Source organism: Sapajus apella, unplaced genomic scaffold (assembly GCF_009761245.1).
Source record: "Sapajus apella isolate SASKATOON/1434 unplaced genomic scaffold, GSC_monkey_1.0 scaffold106, whole genome shotgun sequence".
NCBI classification, from domain to species: Eukaryota; Metazoa; Chordata; class Mammalia; order Primates; family Cebidae; genus Sapajus; species Sapajus apella.
Window position 1 is genome coordinate 672,922 of NW_022437046.1, and position 19,791 is coordinate 692,712.

General features: G+C 49.0%; 1 protein-coding gene across 16 annotated transcripts in view; it reads right to left on the bottom strand.

Moving 5' to 3' along the window:
- The window catches only part of PGAP2 (post-GPI attachment to proteins 2), a 41,021-nt gene that overhangs the window by 15,840 nt on the left and 5,390 nt on the right, over positions 1-19,791 (bottom strand). For 3 of the 16 annotated variants that reach the window (XR_004262912.1, XM_032258902.1, XM_032258900.1), the window contains exons 1-2: positions 12,049-12,484; positions 11,214-11,388 (exon numbers count right to left, since the gene is read on the bottom strand). Coding sequence is in view for 14 of the 16 variants with exons in the window: in XM_032258902.1 (XP_032114793.1) it covers positions 11,214-11,388; positions 12,049-12,068 (195 nt within the window). In the remaining 2 variants the exon portion in view is untranslated. Of the gene's footprint in view, positions 1-4,079; positions 4,263-11,213; positions 11,845-12,048; positions 12,485-14,340; positions 14,699-14,897; positions 15,407-19,791 lie in introns of those variants that run through there. The other 13 variants (XM_032258910.1, XM_032258904.1, XM_032258905.1 and 10 more) reach the window with 9 other exon arrangements.

Sequence of the window (19,791 nt, forward strand, 5' to 3'; positions counted from 1 at the left end):
TATCCATCTGCCTTGGCCTCCCAAGTGCTGAACTACAGGTGTGAGCCACCTCACCTGGCTAGAATCTGCATTTTTTTTTTTTTTTTTTTTTTTGGGGAGGGTGTCCCTTTAGTTTTCCAGGTTGAAGTACGGGAGCACAATCTCAGCTCACTTGCAGCCTCTACTTCCTGGGCTCAAGGGATTCTCCCACCTCAGCATCCTAAGTAGCCACCACCATGCCTGGCTTTTTGTATTTTTTGTATTTTTTTTTTTTTAAGTAGCGATAAGGTTTCACCATGTTGCCCAGGCTGATCTAGAACTCTTGGACTCAAACAATCCCCCTATCTTGACCTCTCAAAGTGCCGGGATTACAGGCAAGCGCCAGGCCAGAATATGCATTTTTAAGATTCCAAAACTGTGGAAATGGCCAGTCCATTGCCCACACTTTTTGTGCACTTTTGCAGACCTCCAACGAGGGCCAGTGCAGTGCCAGAGCCTAGCAACCCGGCAAGGGAATGACCTTGCTCTAACTACGGAGGGACAGTCTTTGGAAGTGGAGTTCTGAAGGACCATCATTCCTTTCTTTCAGTGGAGATGCTAGACTGCTAAGAAGGTGAGCAATGCTGCAGGCAGCGCACAGGGCAGCGCACAGGTAGGCCTGGGGCAGGGGGCTTCAGAGCCTTCGCAAAAAAGAAGATGGATTCTCTCTACGCTATCAGGGAAAGCTAAATACAGAGCTCTAGGAGAGAAGATGCTGCTCTCAAAGCCACAGCTTGAGATGTCATAGCTTGAGACCAGGCTCAGGTATTTCACTCTGAGTAATGTGAAGGGGCAGCATGGAAGCTCATGAACTACACAAAGCTGGGTCTGCATCCCAGTTCTGCCTTTATTAGCTGGGTGACCTTGAGCATGTCACTTCACCACTCTGAGCTCCAATTTCCTCATTGGTAAAATGGGTATAACACCACCTACCTTGCAAGGTGTTTATGAATTTTATTTATTTATTTATTTATGTATTATTTGAGACAGGGTCTTGCTTTGTCACCCAGGCTGGAGTGCAGTGGCGTAATCTCGGCTCACTGCAACCTCTGCTTCTCAGGTTCAAGCAATTTTCGTGCCTCAGCCTCCCAAGTAGTTGGGACTAGAGGCGCTCCCCACTACACCCAGCTAATTTTTGTATTTTTAGTAAAGACAGGGTTCCACCATGTTGGCCAGGCTGGTCTTGAACTCCTGACCTCAAGTGATCCACTTGCCTCGGCCTCCCAAAGTGCTGAGATTACAGGCGTGAGCCAACATGCCCAGCCACATGAATTCTAAATATAAAGTGTGTAAAACATCTGCTCTGGCATGCAGTAGGTACAATAAGTGATGGCTTTCAGAAAACAAAATTCTCTGTAAAGAATGCAAAAAGGCTATGAGCTACATGGCATAGAGCATGGGAAAGTCTGCTTATGGGTGAGAGGCAGGAACCATATCTTCATCAGACACTTTTTAGGCCTCTAATTCTCCTTACTTTATTTTTCTGTCTTGCTGTTACTCTGAGTTGGATTAGTGTGAGTGTTGCCTCTGCTTCCTGGAATATTCATTCTGAAAACTCCCCAATCTCCGCTACTTTAAGGAAAACAGGACCAGCAACTAAAGCTTGACTGAGAAAGCCGAAAGGATTCAAGGGCCCTGGATCCTGACCACTGTTGGGAATGGGTACTGGGGAAAAATGACACGGAGTTTGCGGAAGGCCTCAGGAGGAAGAGTTAGGGCATTGTGGCTGCTGGTCCTGTCTTCATGAGCTTCTCTCAGATTAGGGATGAGGGTGGGATTCTAAGAGCAAGGACTGTCTCTTCCATCACATACACACACAAGCACACAGACACATACACATAATCAGGTACATGTACTCCTCCCCCCAGCCCCAGCCCCAACACACGAGTTCCCTACTCACCTACTACACCAGCAATAAGCAATATCAGGAGCTATGAGAAACCAGGTACACAGTTTACCTCAAACCTTCCTATGAGCCCAGAGTTAAGAGTACTGAGAGATGGGGAGACAAGCACTTTCTGATGGAACAGCAGATCAGAAGCTCATATAGTATAAAGATAGGGTTCCCCAACATTCCCTTTCACAGAGCCTCACAGGATAATCATTCCTTTGGCCTTAGGTAAAAGTCCCCCCACATTATAGATGCCTTCTCTAGCTACCCTACTGTCTCCCACCTTGTGCCAACTGCATAAAAACTCCAATTGCTGTCAACCCCACTTTCTACACCTATCTAGACTCCATCCCTCCTCTCTATCCTCACAGTCAGTCTGCATCTTAGCTCTGGTTTCCCTAGTAGCATGAGCTACTGCACTAGCCTCCTTATACCCTACTCTTGCCCCTGCCCTTAAAGCTGTTCTCTACTCTGAAGTCAGAATGGTCTTCTAAAGCACAAATCTCCAGCTGACGCAACATGGCAAAACCCCATCTCTACAAAAAATACAAAAATTAGCCGGGCGTGGTGGCATGCACCTGTAGTCCCAGCTAACCGAGGCTGAGGCTGAGGTGAGGAATCACCTGAGCCCAAGAGGTCAAGGCTGCAATGAGCCAAGATCACACCACTGTACTCCAGCCTGGGCGACAGAGTGAGATCCTGCCTCTAAATAAATACATACATACATAAAGCACAAATCTGATCATGTCCCTTTCCTGCCTAAAATCTTTCCAAAGCTCTTGATAAAAATTGCCCTCTGGATAAAATCAAAAGTTGTCAGCCTGGCATTCACAAAGACACTTCTTTACCCCAGAGCAACAATGTCCCCTCCTCCAGGAAGAAAGTGATCCCCAATGTCCAAGCTGGGGGAAGTGCTTCCTCTGAAACCCACAGTCACTGTACTCTTTTTTATCACAATAGGAATCCCAGATCACTATGTTGTGATAGTCTGTGTCTCAGGACTGATTCTTGTAGCAGTGAGATATTAAGGGCAAGTCCATATCTAATTCCATGCCCTGAGCACATAATCTTTACCCCTGGGCCCTCAGGAAAGGTCTAGTGGACTGATCCAGGTTTCTGGGTGGCAGATCCCTGAGTGGACACAGGTTGTGGGGCCTGGGGCTGCCAGTAGGAAAAACGAAGCTTGAAGATCCAGATCAGAGCTGAGAATGGATCCTCAAAGGTCAGTCCCTGAGTCTGGGCCAAAAACACCTGTTACATCTCCCATATTCAGGCTTTATTTTACCTCCTCAGTCCTGGCTTCCTTTTCAATCTGCCTCCTTCCTCTTACGCTCTCTCCTGCCCATTCCAATCCCTTCCTTTCCACCATAACCTCCTTCTAACCCCCGACTCCCTTGCACTGTTGTTGTTGTTGTTGTTGTTGTTGTTTTGACGTGATCTTGGCTCACTCCAACCTCCCTCTCCCAGGTTCAAGCGTCTGGAGTAGCTGGGATTACAGGCACATACCACCATGCCTGGCTAACTTTTTTATATTTTTTAGTAGAGACGGGGTTTCGCCATGTTGGCCAGGCTGGTCTCGAACTCCTGACCTCAGGTGATCCACCTGCCTCAGCCTCCCAAAGTGCTGGGATTACAGGCGTGAGCCATAGTACCCAGCTGTAAAACAGGGTTTTACTCCTGTCACCCAGGCTGGAGTACAGTGGCATGATCTCAGCTCACTGAAACATCCACCTCCCAGGCTCAAGCAATTCTCCTGCCTTAGCCTCCCAAGTAGCTGGGACTACAGGGGCGTGCCACTGCACCCAGCTAATTTGTTTGCATTTTTTGTAGAGACGGGTTTCACCACATTGCCCAAGCTGGTCTCGAACTGAGCTCAGGTGATCCACTGGCTTCACCCTCCCAAGGTGCTGGGATTACAGGCATGAGCCACCCTGCCCAGCCTATCCCTTGCATTTCTATCATCATCTTCTAACTAGGGGAAGACTGTGATTCTATTCTCTCTGAATCTCCCCCATGAATTCTCCCCAACTCCGTCTTACCGACCCTTCCCCCCATCCCCTTGTCCCTTTACCCCTCTCTGACCCTCTACTTCCTCTCCACTCTCTAATTCTACCCTAACTGCCACCTCCTGACCTGGCCCTGACCCAGGGGCTGGGGAGCTGGCACTCACCCCACAGTCAGTGGCCACCGTGTACTCAAAGTGGAACACCAGGGACCAGATGATGCAGAAGAAGAAGCCGAACACAGGAAAAGTGATGACCCACCAGACCATGGCTGTGAAGCGAAGCCGGAACACGGTCCCATCGGGGTCCAAGGGCTGGGAGGCCGCAGAGAACATCCTGTAGGGAGTGACCTAAGCAGCACGAGGGATATAACTTGGGGCCTGGTGGGATACCTGGGCCTGGGAAAGTGGGGCTTTTTCCAGAGATGGCTCCTCAGAGTATAAGGAAGAGCCGGAGCAGAAAGGGTAGAAAAGGTGTAAGGGAAAAAGGAAGACAGTACAGAGGAGATGGATCAGAGGGAGATGGGACAGAAGCAGCAGAGACAGCCAGGGTCAGCACTTAGGAATCCCCTTGGCACACTGATACTCCAGGTCCATCTCTTAAAAAGTCTAAAGAAAGGCTTCCGGTGGCTTGCACAGGGAGCTCTTTTTGTTAGAGCCCACCTCACTCACAACTCTCACAGCCACTCAGAAGAAGGTTCAGAGGTAGAAAAGGTTATTATTTCCATTCCACAGAAGGGGAGACTGAAGCCCAGAACTATGACAGGATCAAACACCAGGACTAAGGCCTCTTGCCACCTGACAGCTTCAGGTTCTAAGTCAAGGCTTCTTTCAGGCCAACTAACAAAGGACTGTTGGCTCAGTATGACCAAAGCCCTCCCATTGACCCTGTCTGACCACATTCCTGCTCCTTACCCAAGTTCAACTAGGAACAGAGGGAGTGCCCAGAACCTATTTCAATGGGCCACAGGCTGCCAGCCATCCTGCCCCCAGGCTCTGAATGATCCAAGCCTCAGGCCAACAGTGCCCTGATCCTCAACAGGGACCCACAGTCCCAGGGTCCCTGTGGAGGCTCAGACCTCCATCTGCTCCCTCTCTGAGAAGACCTCCATCTCCTCCCTCTCTGAGGAGACCAGTATCACCCAATCCAAGGTTTGGGGGAATCTGAGGGTCATGGAAACCTTATCCACTGAGTTTGAGCCTGCTGTCCTGGGCCAGATCCAGGAGGCCTCTGTCCAGGTCAGACCCAGACATGGGAAACTGAGCTTCTTCCACTCCCTTCTCCTCCTGGCAGACAACTCCCCCAACAACCCCCACTGCCTGACCACCATGACCCCTCAAGCTAGGCTTCCCTCTGGACCAAGCTGGGGCAGACAGATATGGCTTAATATTAAAAGACCTAGGACCCAATCTACCCTCGGGACTCAGGCTTCCCTCCACTAAGGAGACCCAGGAATGGGGTGGGGGTGGGGGCCTCACTAAGCAACACTCACACTTGTGCTGAAGAATCCGGGGTTTGGGTTGAAGGCTGCAGCCAGACTGGGACTGTTCTAAGACTGGAGGGTCCCACCCCCTGCTCCTCAGGGCCTGCCCTCCCGCCCACAGTACCCAGTTCTCCATACCTGCCCAGGCACACATCCTTCCCAGGATCAACAAGCATATGTAATAAAACCTAGAACACTCTGCAAAGGTAAGAAGTGATAGTGGTTGAGGTCAGCTGGCAATAGCTTCTTTGGTAGTGATGGGGGCAGGGACCTTTTTAAGAGTTGTGTCCAGGGATATAAGCAGGTTTCCAGGAAGGGAAAGAGAGAAGGCGGAAAAGGATCTGGCCCTTTTTTGTTAGAGCAGGACTGAGAGGACTTGTTGGGCCTCACTGGAGAAATGGCTAAATCCTATGAAATCCTATGATGATAGAATCAGGATCCAAAAGAGACCTAGACAAGCCTCAATATGAGATATCAGTGTTCAGCCTGTACCTGTACAGAAACAGCTAATGGCAGCTCCAGCTGCATCAACAGAAATCTAACAGCCAGGAATAGGAATGAATATCCTGCTTTTGCCTGTACTGCCCAGGCCACCTGGAGTCCTATACCCAAATCAAGGCCCAGCAGAGAATAGTAAACAATGGGGTCAAGTTCAAGGGCACATTCAGGGTAGGGAAAAGCCTGGAGACCATGTGCTGGCAAGGTTGCCTGAAAAAACTGGAGCTATACTACCTAAGACAGACTGAAGGGCCCTTGTTACTGTCTCCTTGTCTCTGTAGGGCTGACCTGAAGCCACGAGAAGAGAATAGTTCTATGGCTATCAAAGCAGAGCCAGGGCCAAGGCAGAGATTCACTGGAAAGTAAGCACATACTCACTGTAAGAAAAAGCTTCAGCCGGGCTCGGTGGCTCAAGCCTGTAATCCCAGCACTTTGGGAGGCTGAGGTGGGTGGATCACAAGGTCAAGAGATCGAGACCATCCTGGCCAACATAGTGAAACTCTGTCTTTACTAAAATACAAAAATTAGCTGGGTGTGGTGGCGCGCACCTGTAGTCCCAGCTACTCAGGAGGCTGACGCAGAATTGTTTGAAGCTGGGAGGCAGAGGTTGCAGTGAGCCAAGATTGCGCCACTGCACTCCAGCCTAGCACCTGGCGAAAGAGCGAGACTCTGTCTCAAAAAGAAAAGAAAAGAAAAGAGGCCGGGCACAGTGGCTCACGCCAATAATCCCAGCACTTTGGGAGGCCGAGGCGGGTGGATCACGAGGTCAAGAGATCGAGACCATCCTGGTCAACATGGTGAAACCCCGTCTCTACTAAAAATACAAAAATTAGCTGGGCATGGTGGCGCATGCCTGTAGTTGCAACTACTCAGAAGGCTGAGGCAGGAGAACTGCTTGAACCCAGGAGGCGGAGATTGCAGTGAACGGAGATCGTGCCATTGCACTCCAGCCTGGGTAACAAGAGTGAAACTCCATCTCAAAAAAAAAAAAAAGAAAAAAAGAAAAAGCTTCAGGCCCAGTGCAGTGGCTCACGCCTATAAACCCAACACTTTGGGAGGACGAGGCGGGTGGATCACAATGTCAGCCTGGCCAAGACCCCGTCTCTACTAAAAATACAAAAATTAGCCAAGTGCAGTGGCAGGAACCTGTACTCCCAGTTCCTCGGGAGGCCGAGGCAGGAGAATCACTTGAACCCAGGAGACAGAGGTTGCAGTGAGCCAAGACTGCACAACTTCACTCTAGCCTGGGCAACAGAGCAAGATTCCATCTCAAAAAAAGAAAAAAAACAAAAAGAAAAAGCTTCAGCCTGGCCAACATAGTGAAACTCCGTCTCTACTAAAAAATGAGCTGGGCGTGGTGGCGCATGCCTGTAATCTCAGCAGCTCAGGAAACTGAGGCATGAGAATGGCTTGAACCCAGGAGGCAGTGGTTGCAGTGAGCCAAGATCATACCACTGCACTCCAGCCTGGGTGACACAGCGAGACAGGGGTCTCACAAAAAAACAAAGAAAGAAAAAGCTTGGGCTAGGCACAGTGGCTCAAACCTGTAATCCTAGTACTCTGCAGGCTGAAACAGGAGGATCGCTTTAGCTCAGGAGTTCAAGACCAGCCTGGGAAACATGGTGAGACCCCATCTCTATTTGGGAAAAAAAAAAAAAAAGGAGGCTGGGCACAGTGGCTCATGCCTTTAATCCTAGCACTTTGGGAGGCCGAGGCAGGTGGATCACCTGAGATCAGGAGTTGGAGACCAGCCTGGCCAAGGTGGTGAAACCCCGTCTCTACTAAAAATATAAAAATTAGCCAGGTATGGTGGCTGGTATCTGTAATCACAGCTACTCGAGAGGCTGAGGCAGGAGAATTGCTTGAACCCAGGAGGCAGAGGTTACAGTGAGCCGAGATCATGCCACTGCACTCAAGCCTGGGCAACATAGTGAGACTCTGTCTCAAAAAAAAAAAAGAAAGAAAGAAAAAAGCTTGCTAATTATTAGTTATTAAGCTTCCTTAGAAGAGGCTACCTGGGGAGGAAGGAAGCTCCCCATCACTGGGAATATGTGAGCAGAGGCAAAGTAATCAATTATAGATATGTTAGATTAGCTTGCTTCTTTTATTCCTAGGGCTGGCCATTTCTGGGATACTCTGAGTGGGAAATTCAGAGCAAATATAAAAATTTCCAGGCGAAGTGGCTCAAGCCTGTAATCCCAACACTTTAGGAGGTCGAGGCGAGCAGATCACCTGAGGTCAGGAGTTTGAGACCAGTCTGACCAACATGGAGAAACCCCGTCTCTAATAAAAATACAAAATCAGCAGGGCATGGTGGCGCATGCCTATAATCTCTGCTATTCGGGAGGCTGAGGCAGGAGAATCGCTTGAACCCGGGAGGCGGAGGTTGCAGTGAGCCAAGATCACTCCATGGCACTCCAGCCTGGGCAACAAGAGTAAACCTCCATCTGAAAAAAAAACAACATTCCCAGGTGGAATCAACACTGTAGTCCCAGGGAGTGGTGACAACATACCCTCATGGTCACAGACCTAGTACTGCTCCAGGGGGACCAAGTACTCCAGCAACTATCTATATCTTAATTCCCTAACTGGTATGCCAAGAACAGATAATAGGTATGCAAGGTATGCAATAACCTAGCTAATAGGTTATTGATCCTATTAGCCCTCGGCGTCAGCCACAAGGGACAGAACAAATAGCCTAGTCTGTTTAACTCCATATGCCATACAAATATAATATTGCTTGGACTATGATTGACTTATACCATGCCTTCCTTTCCCCAGGGTACTGGGCTAGGGAGTCCTAATCATTTATTCAACAAACACTTTCTGGCCAGGCACAGTGGCTCACGTCTATAATCCCAGTGCTTTGAGAGGGCGAGGTGGGAGGATCACTTGAGGTCAGGAGTTCAAGACCAGCCTGGGCAACAGTGTGAGACCCCGTCTCCACACATATACACAAAAATTAGCTGGGTATTGTGGTGCACACCTATAATACTAGCTACTCAGGAGGCTGAGGAAGGAGGATCACTTGTGCCCTGGTGGTTGAGGCTGCAGTGAGCTATGATCATGCCACTACACTCCAGCCTAGGCAACATGGTGAATCCCCATTTCCACACACAAAAAAACTTTTTTAATTAAGCTGGGTGTGTTGGCTGGGCACGGTGGCTCAGGCCTGTAATTCCAGCACTTTGGGAGGCCGAGGCGGGCAAGCTGGGTGTGGTGGCTCACACCTGCAGTCCTAGTTACTCAGGAGGCTGAGGTTAGGAAGACTGATTGATCCCAGGAGTTTGAGACTGCAGTGAGCTATGATCACACCACTGTACTATGGCCTGGGCAACAGAATGAGACCCTGCCTCTAATACAAACAAAAAAACCCAAATACTTTCTCACTCAAATGCAGTGTCTCCTCAAGGAGATCCTCATCTGGTGGGAAAGACAGACACAAATATGATGTGACAGAGAGATAACATAGGGAATTGTGAGCACCCAGAGGAGGGAGTGATTAAGTTATCTCCACGGAGGATATCGAGACATTTTGGAGCTAGATGAGCAGGGTTTTGCATGGTGATCAGGAGTGGCTAGGGTAACAGGTACATCTGATACATTATCTGAGATAAACACTAGGTCAGGAAAGGGTAATCCTCCCCCTCAGATCACCTAGTCACCCCTTTCTTCTGGTTTTGTCATTTCTGATAGCTCCCAGCCCTGGGTCTCATCAGATTGGGTGTCCATACCTCAACACCCCTGTCTACCCACTGACAAATGAGGAGGAAGGGAAACTTCCAGTCGCATAAAGAAAAGAAGTGGGGCTCCACCCTTGGGCCAGGCTCTGTGGCTCACACCTATAATCCCAACACTTTGGGAGGCTGAGGCAGGCTATCACGAGTTCAGGAGTTTGACACCCACCTCATAACATGGTGAAACCACGTCTCTACTAAAAGTACAAAAATTAGCCGAGTATGGTGGTGCATGCCTATAATCCCAGCTACTCAGGAGGCTGAGTCAGGAGAATTGCTTGAACCCGGGAGGCGGAGGTTGCAGTGAGCCAAGATCATGCCACTGCACTCCAACCTGGGCAACAGAGTGTGACTCCTCAAAAAAAAAAAAAAAAAAAAAAAAGTGGGGCTCCACCCCATATCGCAGCTAGACCCCACTGCTAGTCCTAGCCATTTCTCTGAAGCAGATGCTCTTTATAGGAAGGGGGGATTCAGCTAGCTAGGGGCCTTCAGAACTCTGAGGGAGCTCAAGGGTCCATGTGTAGAATCTGCCTCTTCTTCACCAAGAGCACCTAGGCTAAGATCATTTCCTGCCTTCCAACCTGACAGTCTCTTCCTCCTCCTCCTTCTGCTCCTCACACTTCATCTTCCCTAAACTACCTTCCCATCCTTCCTGTACCTAGAGCTCTACACTAGCCCTGGGAAGGAGTAGGACAGGAAGTATCAACTCTATTTTATTTTTTAGAGATGAGGGTCTCACTCTGTCATGAGGCTGGAGTGCAGTGGGACAACTACAGCTCACTGCAGCCTCAGACTTCTAGGCTCAAGCGATCCTCCCACCTCAGGCTCCCGAGGAGCTAGGACTACAGATGCACACCACCATGCCCAGCTAATTAATTCTATTTCAGACATAAGGAAACTGAGGCTGAGTCTCTGTGTCTCAGGTAATGCAGAGTCAGTCAATGAATTAGGAGCACTACAGAGTTTGACACATGTCCCACCCCATTTACTCTGATATCCTAGAGAAAGTAATCTTACATTTTTCTTTCTGGCCCAGCACCCTGTATCCCTGTCCAGAGGGTACACAGATATCTATGGAACCTCAGAGGGCATGGGACTCACCCCAGGACATGTACACATGTACACAATCAGATCTCCATGCAGACAGGCACAGATATAGTATCTCTCACACACATACCCCACTCAAAGCCATTATATACTGCCATGCCCCTCACAATCACCCACACATATACTGAATCACATTCCCACAGAGACAGGCACAAGTGCACAGTGCTACATTAAGAGATCCAAAATACTCTATAGCCCAATCCTTTTCTCTCTCCACTTCCCAGAAAACCCTGGGGTTCCAGAATCTGCTGTTCTATAAAGTAAGGATTTGGCTCTAGGTCTGCCCACTTCGGTGACTCCAGCCTCCAGAAGGCAGAGGGAGACTAACCCTTGAGATATCAATTTGCAGGCATCCCCCCAGAAGCCCCGTATGTGGGCCCCAATAGAGAGGTGGCTAATCTTGTTAAAAGAGATTCAAGATCTAAAGAAGATCCAGATCAGCCTGAATATGAGGTATCAGTGTCCCCATGCCCTACCCCACAGTGTGTGGCCGTTGTCTCCTTGAAGTGGAAGAGCAGGGACCAGAGGATGCAGAAGAGGAAGGCGACAAGTGGACAGCAGACCGTGACCAGGGCCACCAGGGTGAAGCGGAGCCGTACCAGGGTCCCATCCCGGTCCAGTGGCAGTGGGACCTGGTACATCTTGTCAGACCTGGGGACGGAGTGGCATGCTGTCAGGGCCCCAGGCAGCAAGGCTGGGACTCAGTGATGAAGTCAGCCCTTGCGCTCAGTCCTAAACTGAGCTGTATGCTATAGGGTGGGGAGTCTGAGGAGGAAGTCACCTAAACTTGGATAGCTCTGCCCTGGATGAGGAAAACTGACTCAGAATCCCAAGTCAACATTACACCTCAATTTCAGAGGGAAGACAATGAACCAAATCTGTGCTAGGATGAAGCTTGAATGGATTGGGAGAGCTTCTCCTCACTCCTCTCTACCTAGCTTGACAGGCTTAGGACTACAGGAGCTGCTTTAACTAGTCTCTCCTTATTTCAAGAACCAACCCTAAGCCGACATGGTGGCTCAACCCTGCAATCCCAGCACTTTGGGAGGCTGAGATGGGTGGATCACCTGAGGTCGGGAGTTGGGAGACCAGCCTGGCCAACATGGTGAAATCCCATCTCTACTAAAAATACAAAAATTAGCTAGGTGTGTGGCAGGTGCCTGTAATCTCAGCTACTTGGGAGGCTGAGGCAGGAGAATCGCTTGAATCCAGGAGGGGGAGGTTGTAGTGAGCTGAGATCATGCCATTGCACTCCAGCCTGGGTAACAAGAGTGAAACTCTGTCTCAAAAAAAAAACAGCCTAAAACCTACCAGTGGATGAAATGGCCCATCTCCTCCCCCAGGAGGAGGCCTTAGGCCTAGCCTCCAGGCTGCAGGGCCTCTCAACAGCTTTTTATTGCTTCCCCACTGGCCCGGGGCCCTCCTGCACCTTCAGTCCCCTCCCAGGCTCTGTGTGCCCTGGATGCCTACACCACAGCCCACAGCAACAGGGATTCCATGGAAGCTGACAGAACCCTGAGCTCCCTGCTTGTCCCAGCCTGCTCCCTCACGTGCCCTGAGGGTGAAAGGCTTTGCAGAATCAGGTCTGGTGCTAGCCTGGGCTTGCTGTTTGTTGGAAAGAGCTGCTTGGTCAGCTTCTGGAAGCTTCCCAGTGCCCAGGGGGCTGTCTGCCACCCTCCTGTGAACAGATGAGGGTTCCTGAGGACTGTGATTTCTCCCTTAGATAAGGGTAGCTATGGTCAGTTATATAATATATAACTAATATATATATTATATAACTAATATATTTATTAGTTATATAATAACTAAGTGTATACCAACAATCCTAGCCCAGATCCCCATAGCGTACAAAAGAGAAAGTTGGGGCAGGAATCTGCTCAGGATCACAGAGCAAGCAGATACATATGTGACCCAGAAGAGTTACACACTGCAACTCTGGCCTTCCTTGACCCCTTCCTCTCTGGATCAGAGTTTGAGACAGAAAGGTCTGGTTTGGACTAGAGTGAGAGAAGCAGAAGAAGCACCTGTTCACAGGAGGTGAAAAAAAGGAAAAAACAAATTCTACATAGATAAGCCAATTAGTCCTATTCCCATTGTAAAGATAGAGAAATCAAGACACTCAGTGAGAGAAAGGCTCTTCCTCAAAGCCCTATGCTGAGCGGGAGGGAAAGCCATCCCTGGAACGTTGGCTTATTGTTGCTAAACTAGGGCTGGCTCCAGACACATAAAGAACATGCCCTTCTGGGCTCAAAGGCCTTGTCAAATCAAGTCCCAGCTCTTCCTGGCCCCTCCCACAGGACTCTCCCCTTTAGCTCCACCCTCAAAAAGAGCCCTTTTCTCAGTTAGGTTGGCATCCTGGCATTCCAGAACACACCAGGTGGCTACGCCTCTACATTCTCACCCATTTCCTTCCAGCTGCCAGGCCTGATCAAGCAGCCTACTCCAATTGCTCAAGTTCCTCTCTCCCTTTTTGGGGTAATAAGGATCTCCCCAGGGAGCTGGTGACCCTCCCAGAAAAACAAAACAAAACAAAAAAAACACCTTCCCTGGATCATCCCTAAATGGACTCTTAAGTCTCTTAAGGCTCTAGACGGAGAACATCTTCCTCACTCAGCCCAAACCCAGACTCTGCAGTTGCAGTAGCACTAGTGTTCCCTCCCAACATCCCGCCCTGAAGGCTGCAGCTCTAGATCCCTCAGGAACCACTAGGATTCCCAAATTGAAGACTAGATCTTCAGGGAATGAAGAGGCACTGCCCAAATCAGGGGTTGATGAGGAGTTTCAAAGGACAGTCTGTTCCAATGCTTGGAGGTATGCCTGGCCTCCCATTTAGCTGTGTGACCTTGGGCAAGCCATTTAACCACTCAGGATTTGTTTCCACAGTTCTGCAACATGAGAATCAAATGTTCAGATTACTTCTAAGGTCCTTTCAACTTGGTCATTCTACTCCACACCTCAGGGTGGAGCTGAAGGGCAGTTGTTCAGCCTGCAGACAGCTCTACCTTCCTCACAGGTACTACTTAGCTGAAAATTGCTTTGGAGCTACCTAAGCTCCAAAGTCCCTAGAGATCTTCTCAGCCTCGAGTCTGAATCCACATTTACTGAGTACCTACGGAATACCAGGCCCCCTGCTATGTACTTGATATACATTGGCCCTTTTAATCCTCACTGTAATTCTATGAAGCAGGTGCTACAGCCTGTATATTTCCATTTTACAGATGAGGAAACTGAGGCTCAGAGAGGTTCAAAACACTTACTCAAGGCCAAGGCTAATAAATGGCAGAGCTGCCATTCAAAACTAGTCGATGGGGTTCCCACTCCCGGGGTCCCATCTTCCCCACCTAGGACTCCTGACCAGGAGGCTCCACGGAATAAAAAGAGAGATAAACCCCTGCACACCCGGCCCCAGGCTGGCAAGGGAGAACGGGGCCAGCTCGGCCAAGTCCAAACAGCAGCAGTTCCCGCGAAACAGTGTGTAATATAGGAGGGCAGGCACCAGGACTCCCAGAGCATGGGGCCCAGCCCTGCAGAGGCCGGACCGCGCGGCCAAGCTCCCCCGACTGGGGCTACGCGGCGGCCCAGCACACCCACGCCCATACTCACCGAGGCGGCAGTGACGAGATTGCCGGCGGAACCCGGGGTCCCGGGAGGGCCGGGGTCGAGGGCTGCCTCCGCGGGCTGGTCGGAGCGCGAACGGCGGGGGCGGGGCCGGCGCTCTCGGGGCGGAACTTAGAGAGGAAACTGCACCCGGATCCTCCGCTGGCTCCTCCCCGCTTCTGGAGACCCCCGACCCCCCGGCTCTCCCCCTAAATCTGGCGTGTCCTCTAGCCATGCTCTATAGCCCGAGTCTGCCCCCAATAATTTCGGCTGTGTGAGGGCAGCAGGAAGGGCTCTGGACACCTGGGTTTAGCATGTTGGATAGGCCTCCTTGTCGCCTTACCTCTCAGCTGCGTTCCATCACCTGTTGAAAGAACACAAAATTAATTCAATAGGGGCTCGATTTCTCTTTCTCATCCGCCCGTCTCTCCTGCCCCGCACCTCCATTCTAACCGAATTATCCAGCCTCGCCCTTCTAAAACATTAAGCCAGTTTCCTCCCAGCTTTCCCCTAGACTTTGCTTGCCAGGACGGTTGGGGACATTTCAGCAATGGGAAGAGCACCTTTGCAGGCAGCGAGACCCGGTGAGGCCCATCCCAGAAACTCTGACCTAGTGCTGTTCCCGCCTTTGATCAGGAGAGGGCGCCCTGTCTGTTCCACATAAGGCAGAAAGAGGATCTCCAGCCACCAGCCTTGGGTCTCGCCACAATGAGAGAGGATCGATCTCCAAAAACCAGCTGCTAGAGTTCCCTCCGTACCCTGACCCTGACTGACCCATAAAACAACTAGAGGGGGACCCTTGGTTCCCTTTGCAAAGACAATCCTACCTCAACAGGGAAGGAGGGTGAAGGGATCAAGAATCCCTTCTGCAAGCACACTGTGGGGCTGTCAGAGCACCTGCAGCAGGTGGAGAGCCTCTAAGCTAGCCATAGCTACCATCGCACTTTCCCACTTTAATCCTCACAGCAATAACACATTCTCAGCACCCAGTATGTCCCAGGCACTGTTACTTTTCATGTTATCTCATTTATTTCATCCTCATAAAAACCCTGCGAGGTACTTTTATTTATTTGTTTATTTGTTTATTTATTTATTGAGACGGAGTCTTGCTCTGTCACCCCGGCTGAAGTGCAGTGCTGTGATCTCGGCTCATTGCAACCTCGGCCTCCTGAGTTCAAGCAATTCTCCTGTCTCAGTCTCCTGAGTAGCTGGGACTACAGGTGCATGCCACTATGCCCAGATAATTTTTGTATTTGTAGTACAAACAGGGTTTAACCATGTTGGTCAGGCTGGTCTTGAATTCGGTGATCCATCCACTTCAGCCTCCCAAAATGCTGAGATTACAGGCATGAGCCACCACACCCACCAGTAGATACTATTAATATCCTCATTTTGCCAATGGAAAACAGGGAAACCAAGTTACCTACTTACACAGATAATAAATGTCAGAACCAGGACTCAAGTCTCATTCCTGAAATAATTCCCATAATCCACTATATGCTGTTAATGCCACTTAGTATTTGTTGATTAATTTGCCAGAGCTCTTTTTCATGCATTCACTTTTGTTCATTCACCCAGCCTAGGCCCTCTCTGTGACAGGCCTCAGGTGAAGCAATGATGGAGAACCCAGAGATACCTCAGTTGCACTCTGAGGGGCTCTGAAGTCTGGAGAGAATGTGTACACAGTGTGTGTCTTATTCTAAAAATTATTTTTCTTGATTTTGAATTCTCCCCTATCCTGCTCTTTAAGGTCCAGGGCAAATGGATCAGTAAAACTTTGCAAAAAGTACCACTTCCCTCTAATTTTGGCAACTAGATTCAGGTTTTCTGCTTCAGGGCTTCATATCATCCTCTTTGTCTAGCCCCAAACCAGGGGTGTCTGCTCCTGGCCATTGTTCCCTCTCTTAACACCTTGTCTGTTCCCTTGGCCTTAAGTATCATTCCCTAAGGCTGGGTCCCCCTCCCTGCCTCTAGACCACCCCCAATGCCCAAACCTTGAGGTGCTCTAATTATTTAGACTAATTCTTTAATTCTGTAGTCCCAGCTATTCGGGAGGCTGAGAGAGGGGAATTTCTTGAACCCAGGCGGTAGAGGTTGCAGAGAGCCGAGATTGCACCACTGTACTCCAGCTGGGCGACACAGCAAGACTCCATCTCAAAAATAATAATAATAATAACAAAATAAAAATAAAAAATACCAAGATAAAAAGAAAATATGTGTTGGATTGATTTAATGGAACTAGGTTTTGAAGAATGGGCGGTATTTAGTTAGGTGAGCAGAGATTGAGGAATTCCTAGAAAGGGGACAGAGTGAGCATGGCTAGGGTAGGTGTAGAGGCAGGGATATAGACTGCTAAAGACATCTAGCTTCAGACCAAACTCTGCCACTGCCTCCTGGGAAGTTTCAGGAAAATCACTGCTTTTCCTGGGTTGAGGAGGAGTTATTCCTGTTCTTCTCAAAGATCTTTTTCATGACCAAGACATCCTTCCTGGATGGTTTTAAACCACCCACTCCCAGCTCACTCATCTTGCTCTAGCACCACTCTGACTCAAATAGCAATTAAATCTTCCCCTGTTCATCTGCTTGTTTCTCCGTTCATCTAGCCTGGAATGTTCTCTCTTCCTGTCTTCATCTCAGGAAACTATCCTTCCTGTAAAGGTATTTATTAGCAGGACACTTTGGTAAGTTAAGAATGCATGTAGCCGGGCGCGGTGGCTCAAGCCTGTAATCCCTGCACTTTGGGAGGCCGAGGCGGGTGGATCACAAGGTCAAGAGATCGAGACCATCCTGGTCAACATGATGAAACCCCATCTCTACTAAAACTACAAAAAATTAGCTGGGCATGGTGGCGTGTGCCTGTAATTCCAGCTACTCAGGAGGCTGAGGCAGGAGAATTGCCTGAACTCAGGAGGCGGAGGTTGCGGTGAGCCGAGATTGCGCCATTGCACTCCAGCCTGGGAAACAAGAAAAAAACTCCGTAACAAAAAAAAAAAAAAAAAGAATGCATGTGGCTGGCTGGGCACGGTGGCTTATCCTGTAATCCCAGCACTTTGGGAGGCCAAAGTGGGCAGATCACAAGGTCAGGGGTTCGAGATCAGCCTGGCCAATATGGTGAAACTTCGTCTCTACTAAAAAATACAAAAATTAGCTGGTCATGGTGGTGGGTGCCTGTAGTCTGAGCTGCTAGGGTGGCTGAGGCAGGCAAATTGCTTGAACCCAGGAGGTGGAGGTTGCAGTGAGCTGAGATGGCACCAGTACACTCCAGCCTGGGCAATAGGGCAAGACTCTGTCTCAAAAAAAGAAAAAAAAAGAATGCACATGGTAATCGCTAGGGAGATCACTAAAATAATACTAATAGAAAAAGAGAATTTAATTTTCAAACTGGTATAGTAGGAAAATTGGGCCAGGTGAGGTGGCTCACACCTGTAACCCCAAAACTTCGGGAGGCTGAGGTGGGCAGATCACCTGAGGTCTGGAGTTTGAGACCAGCCTGACCAACATGATAAAACCTTGTCTCTACTAAAAATGCAAAAGTTAGCCAGGTGTGGTGACACACGTCTGTAGTCCCAACTACTAGGAAGGCTGAGGCACGAGAATTGCTTGAACCCAGGAGGCGGAGGCTGCAGTGAGTCGAGATCACGCCACTGCACTCTAGCCTGGACGACAGAGCAAGACTCCATCTCAAAAAAAAAAAAAAAAATCTGAATATATCAGTAAATTCATTAAATGCATTAGACTAAATGCTCTCTTTAAAAGCCAAAAGTATTCTCACAGGAATTCTAAAAATCCAATTAAATGGATTTACAAACCTCACCCTTCCTTACCAAGTCACAGGAAAAGAAGGGAATGGACATTTACTGAGTGCTTACTATGGACCAATCCTGTGCCCAGTTCTTTTCAAATTCCATTACCTTTTTGATCTTCACAACCACTTTACAAAATACAAAGTATTGGCTGGAAGTGGTGGCTCACATCTGTAATCCCAGCACTTTAGGAGGCAGAGGCAGACAGATCACTTAATTAATGTCAGGAGTTCAAGACCAGCCCGGCCAACATGGTGAAAACCCGTCTCTACTAAAAACACAAAAATTAGCCAGGCATGGTGGCAGAAACCTGTAATCCCAGCTACCTGGGAGGCTGAGGAAAGAGAATTGCTTGAACCCGGGAAGCAGAGATTGCAGTGAGCCAAGATTGCACCACTGCACTCCAGCCTGGGTGACAGAGTGAGACTCCATCTCAAAAAATCAAAACAAAACAAAATACAAAGTATTGTGCCCATGTCATAGACAAGGAATTGAGGCACGAAGAGTTAAACAACTTAGGCAAGATATAAAAAGTAGCAGATCTACAACTTGAACTTAGCTCTGACTCCAACTCTGCTGCTCCTCTGGAAAGAAGTCTCATCCTTCCATGATTCTGCAGTCCTTACAGGTCTGTCTGCCTCCTAAGCACTAATCCTTCACAGCTGCATACAGTGAGTTCTCAGGTCATGTGTACTAGACTGGGGCTCCTAGGACAAAGCTGGACTTTCCTTAGCTCTGTCTTTCTTAGCCAGGATAGTGTTGAGCTGTGGACATCTCAGGGCTCATGATGTCCAGGACAAGGCTTGGCTCCAAAAGGGTTTGTAAGCATGCACTGAACTCCCTGACTTTAGAATGGAAGAAGGAAGATGATGATAACCCAAAGGAGTGTCATTAGAATTTAGACAGAGTAGGAGTGGGTGGGAAGGAACCCAGGGCTTCACAAAGATGTCCTTCCCCAGCCAGGAATCCTGGGAATGATGAGCCATGGGCCACTTGCCTACCAAAGTACCCAAAAACACATCTTTAGAAATCAGGGTGGCTCATACCTGTAATCCCAACACTTTGGGAGGCCAAGGCACGTGGATCACCTGAGCTTAGGATTTTGAGACCAGCCTGGCCAACACAATGAAACCCCATCTCTACTAAAAATACAAAAAATTAGCTGGGTGTGGTGGCATGCACCTGTAGTCTCAGCTACTAAGGAGGCTGAGGCAGGAGAATCGCCTGAACCTGGTAAGCGGAGGTGGCAGTGAGCTGAGATCATGACACTGCACTCCAGCCTGGGCGATGGAACGAGACTCCATCTCAAAAAAAAAAAAAAGAAATCACCAAAGTTACAGGAAATTCTTCCCTGGAGCATTCCTCATCCAGTACGTATTCCTCCAGTCTTTCCACAAGTATGCACTATTTTCCTGCACACCTACTTGTACTTTGGACTGAATGTACTCACTTGCTCACTCATTCAAGACATTTCTTTCAGAACCATTTTATAGCAAAAGAAAAGAAAGGAAATAGGCCGGGTGCGGTGGCTCACACCTGTAACCCTAGCACTTTGGGAGGCCGAGGTGGGTGGATCACCTGAGGTCAGGAGTTCAAGACCAGCCTGGCCATCATGGTGAAAACCCATCTGTTAAAAAAAAAAAAAAAAAAAAAA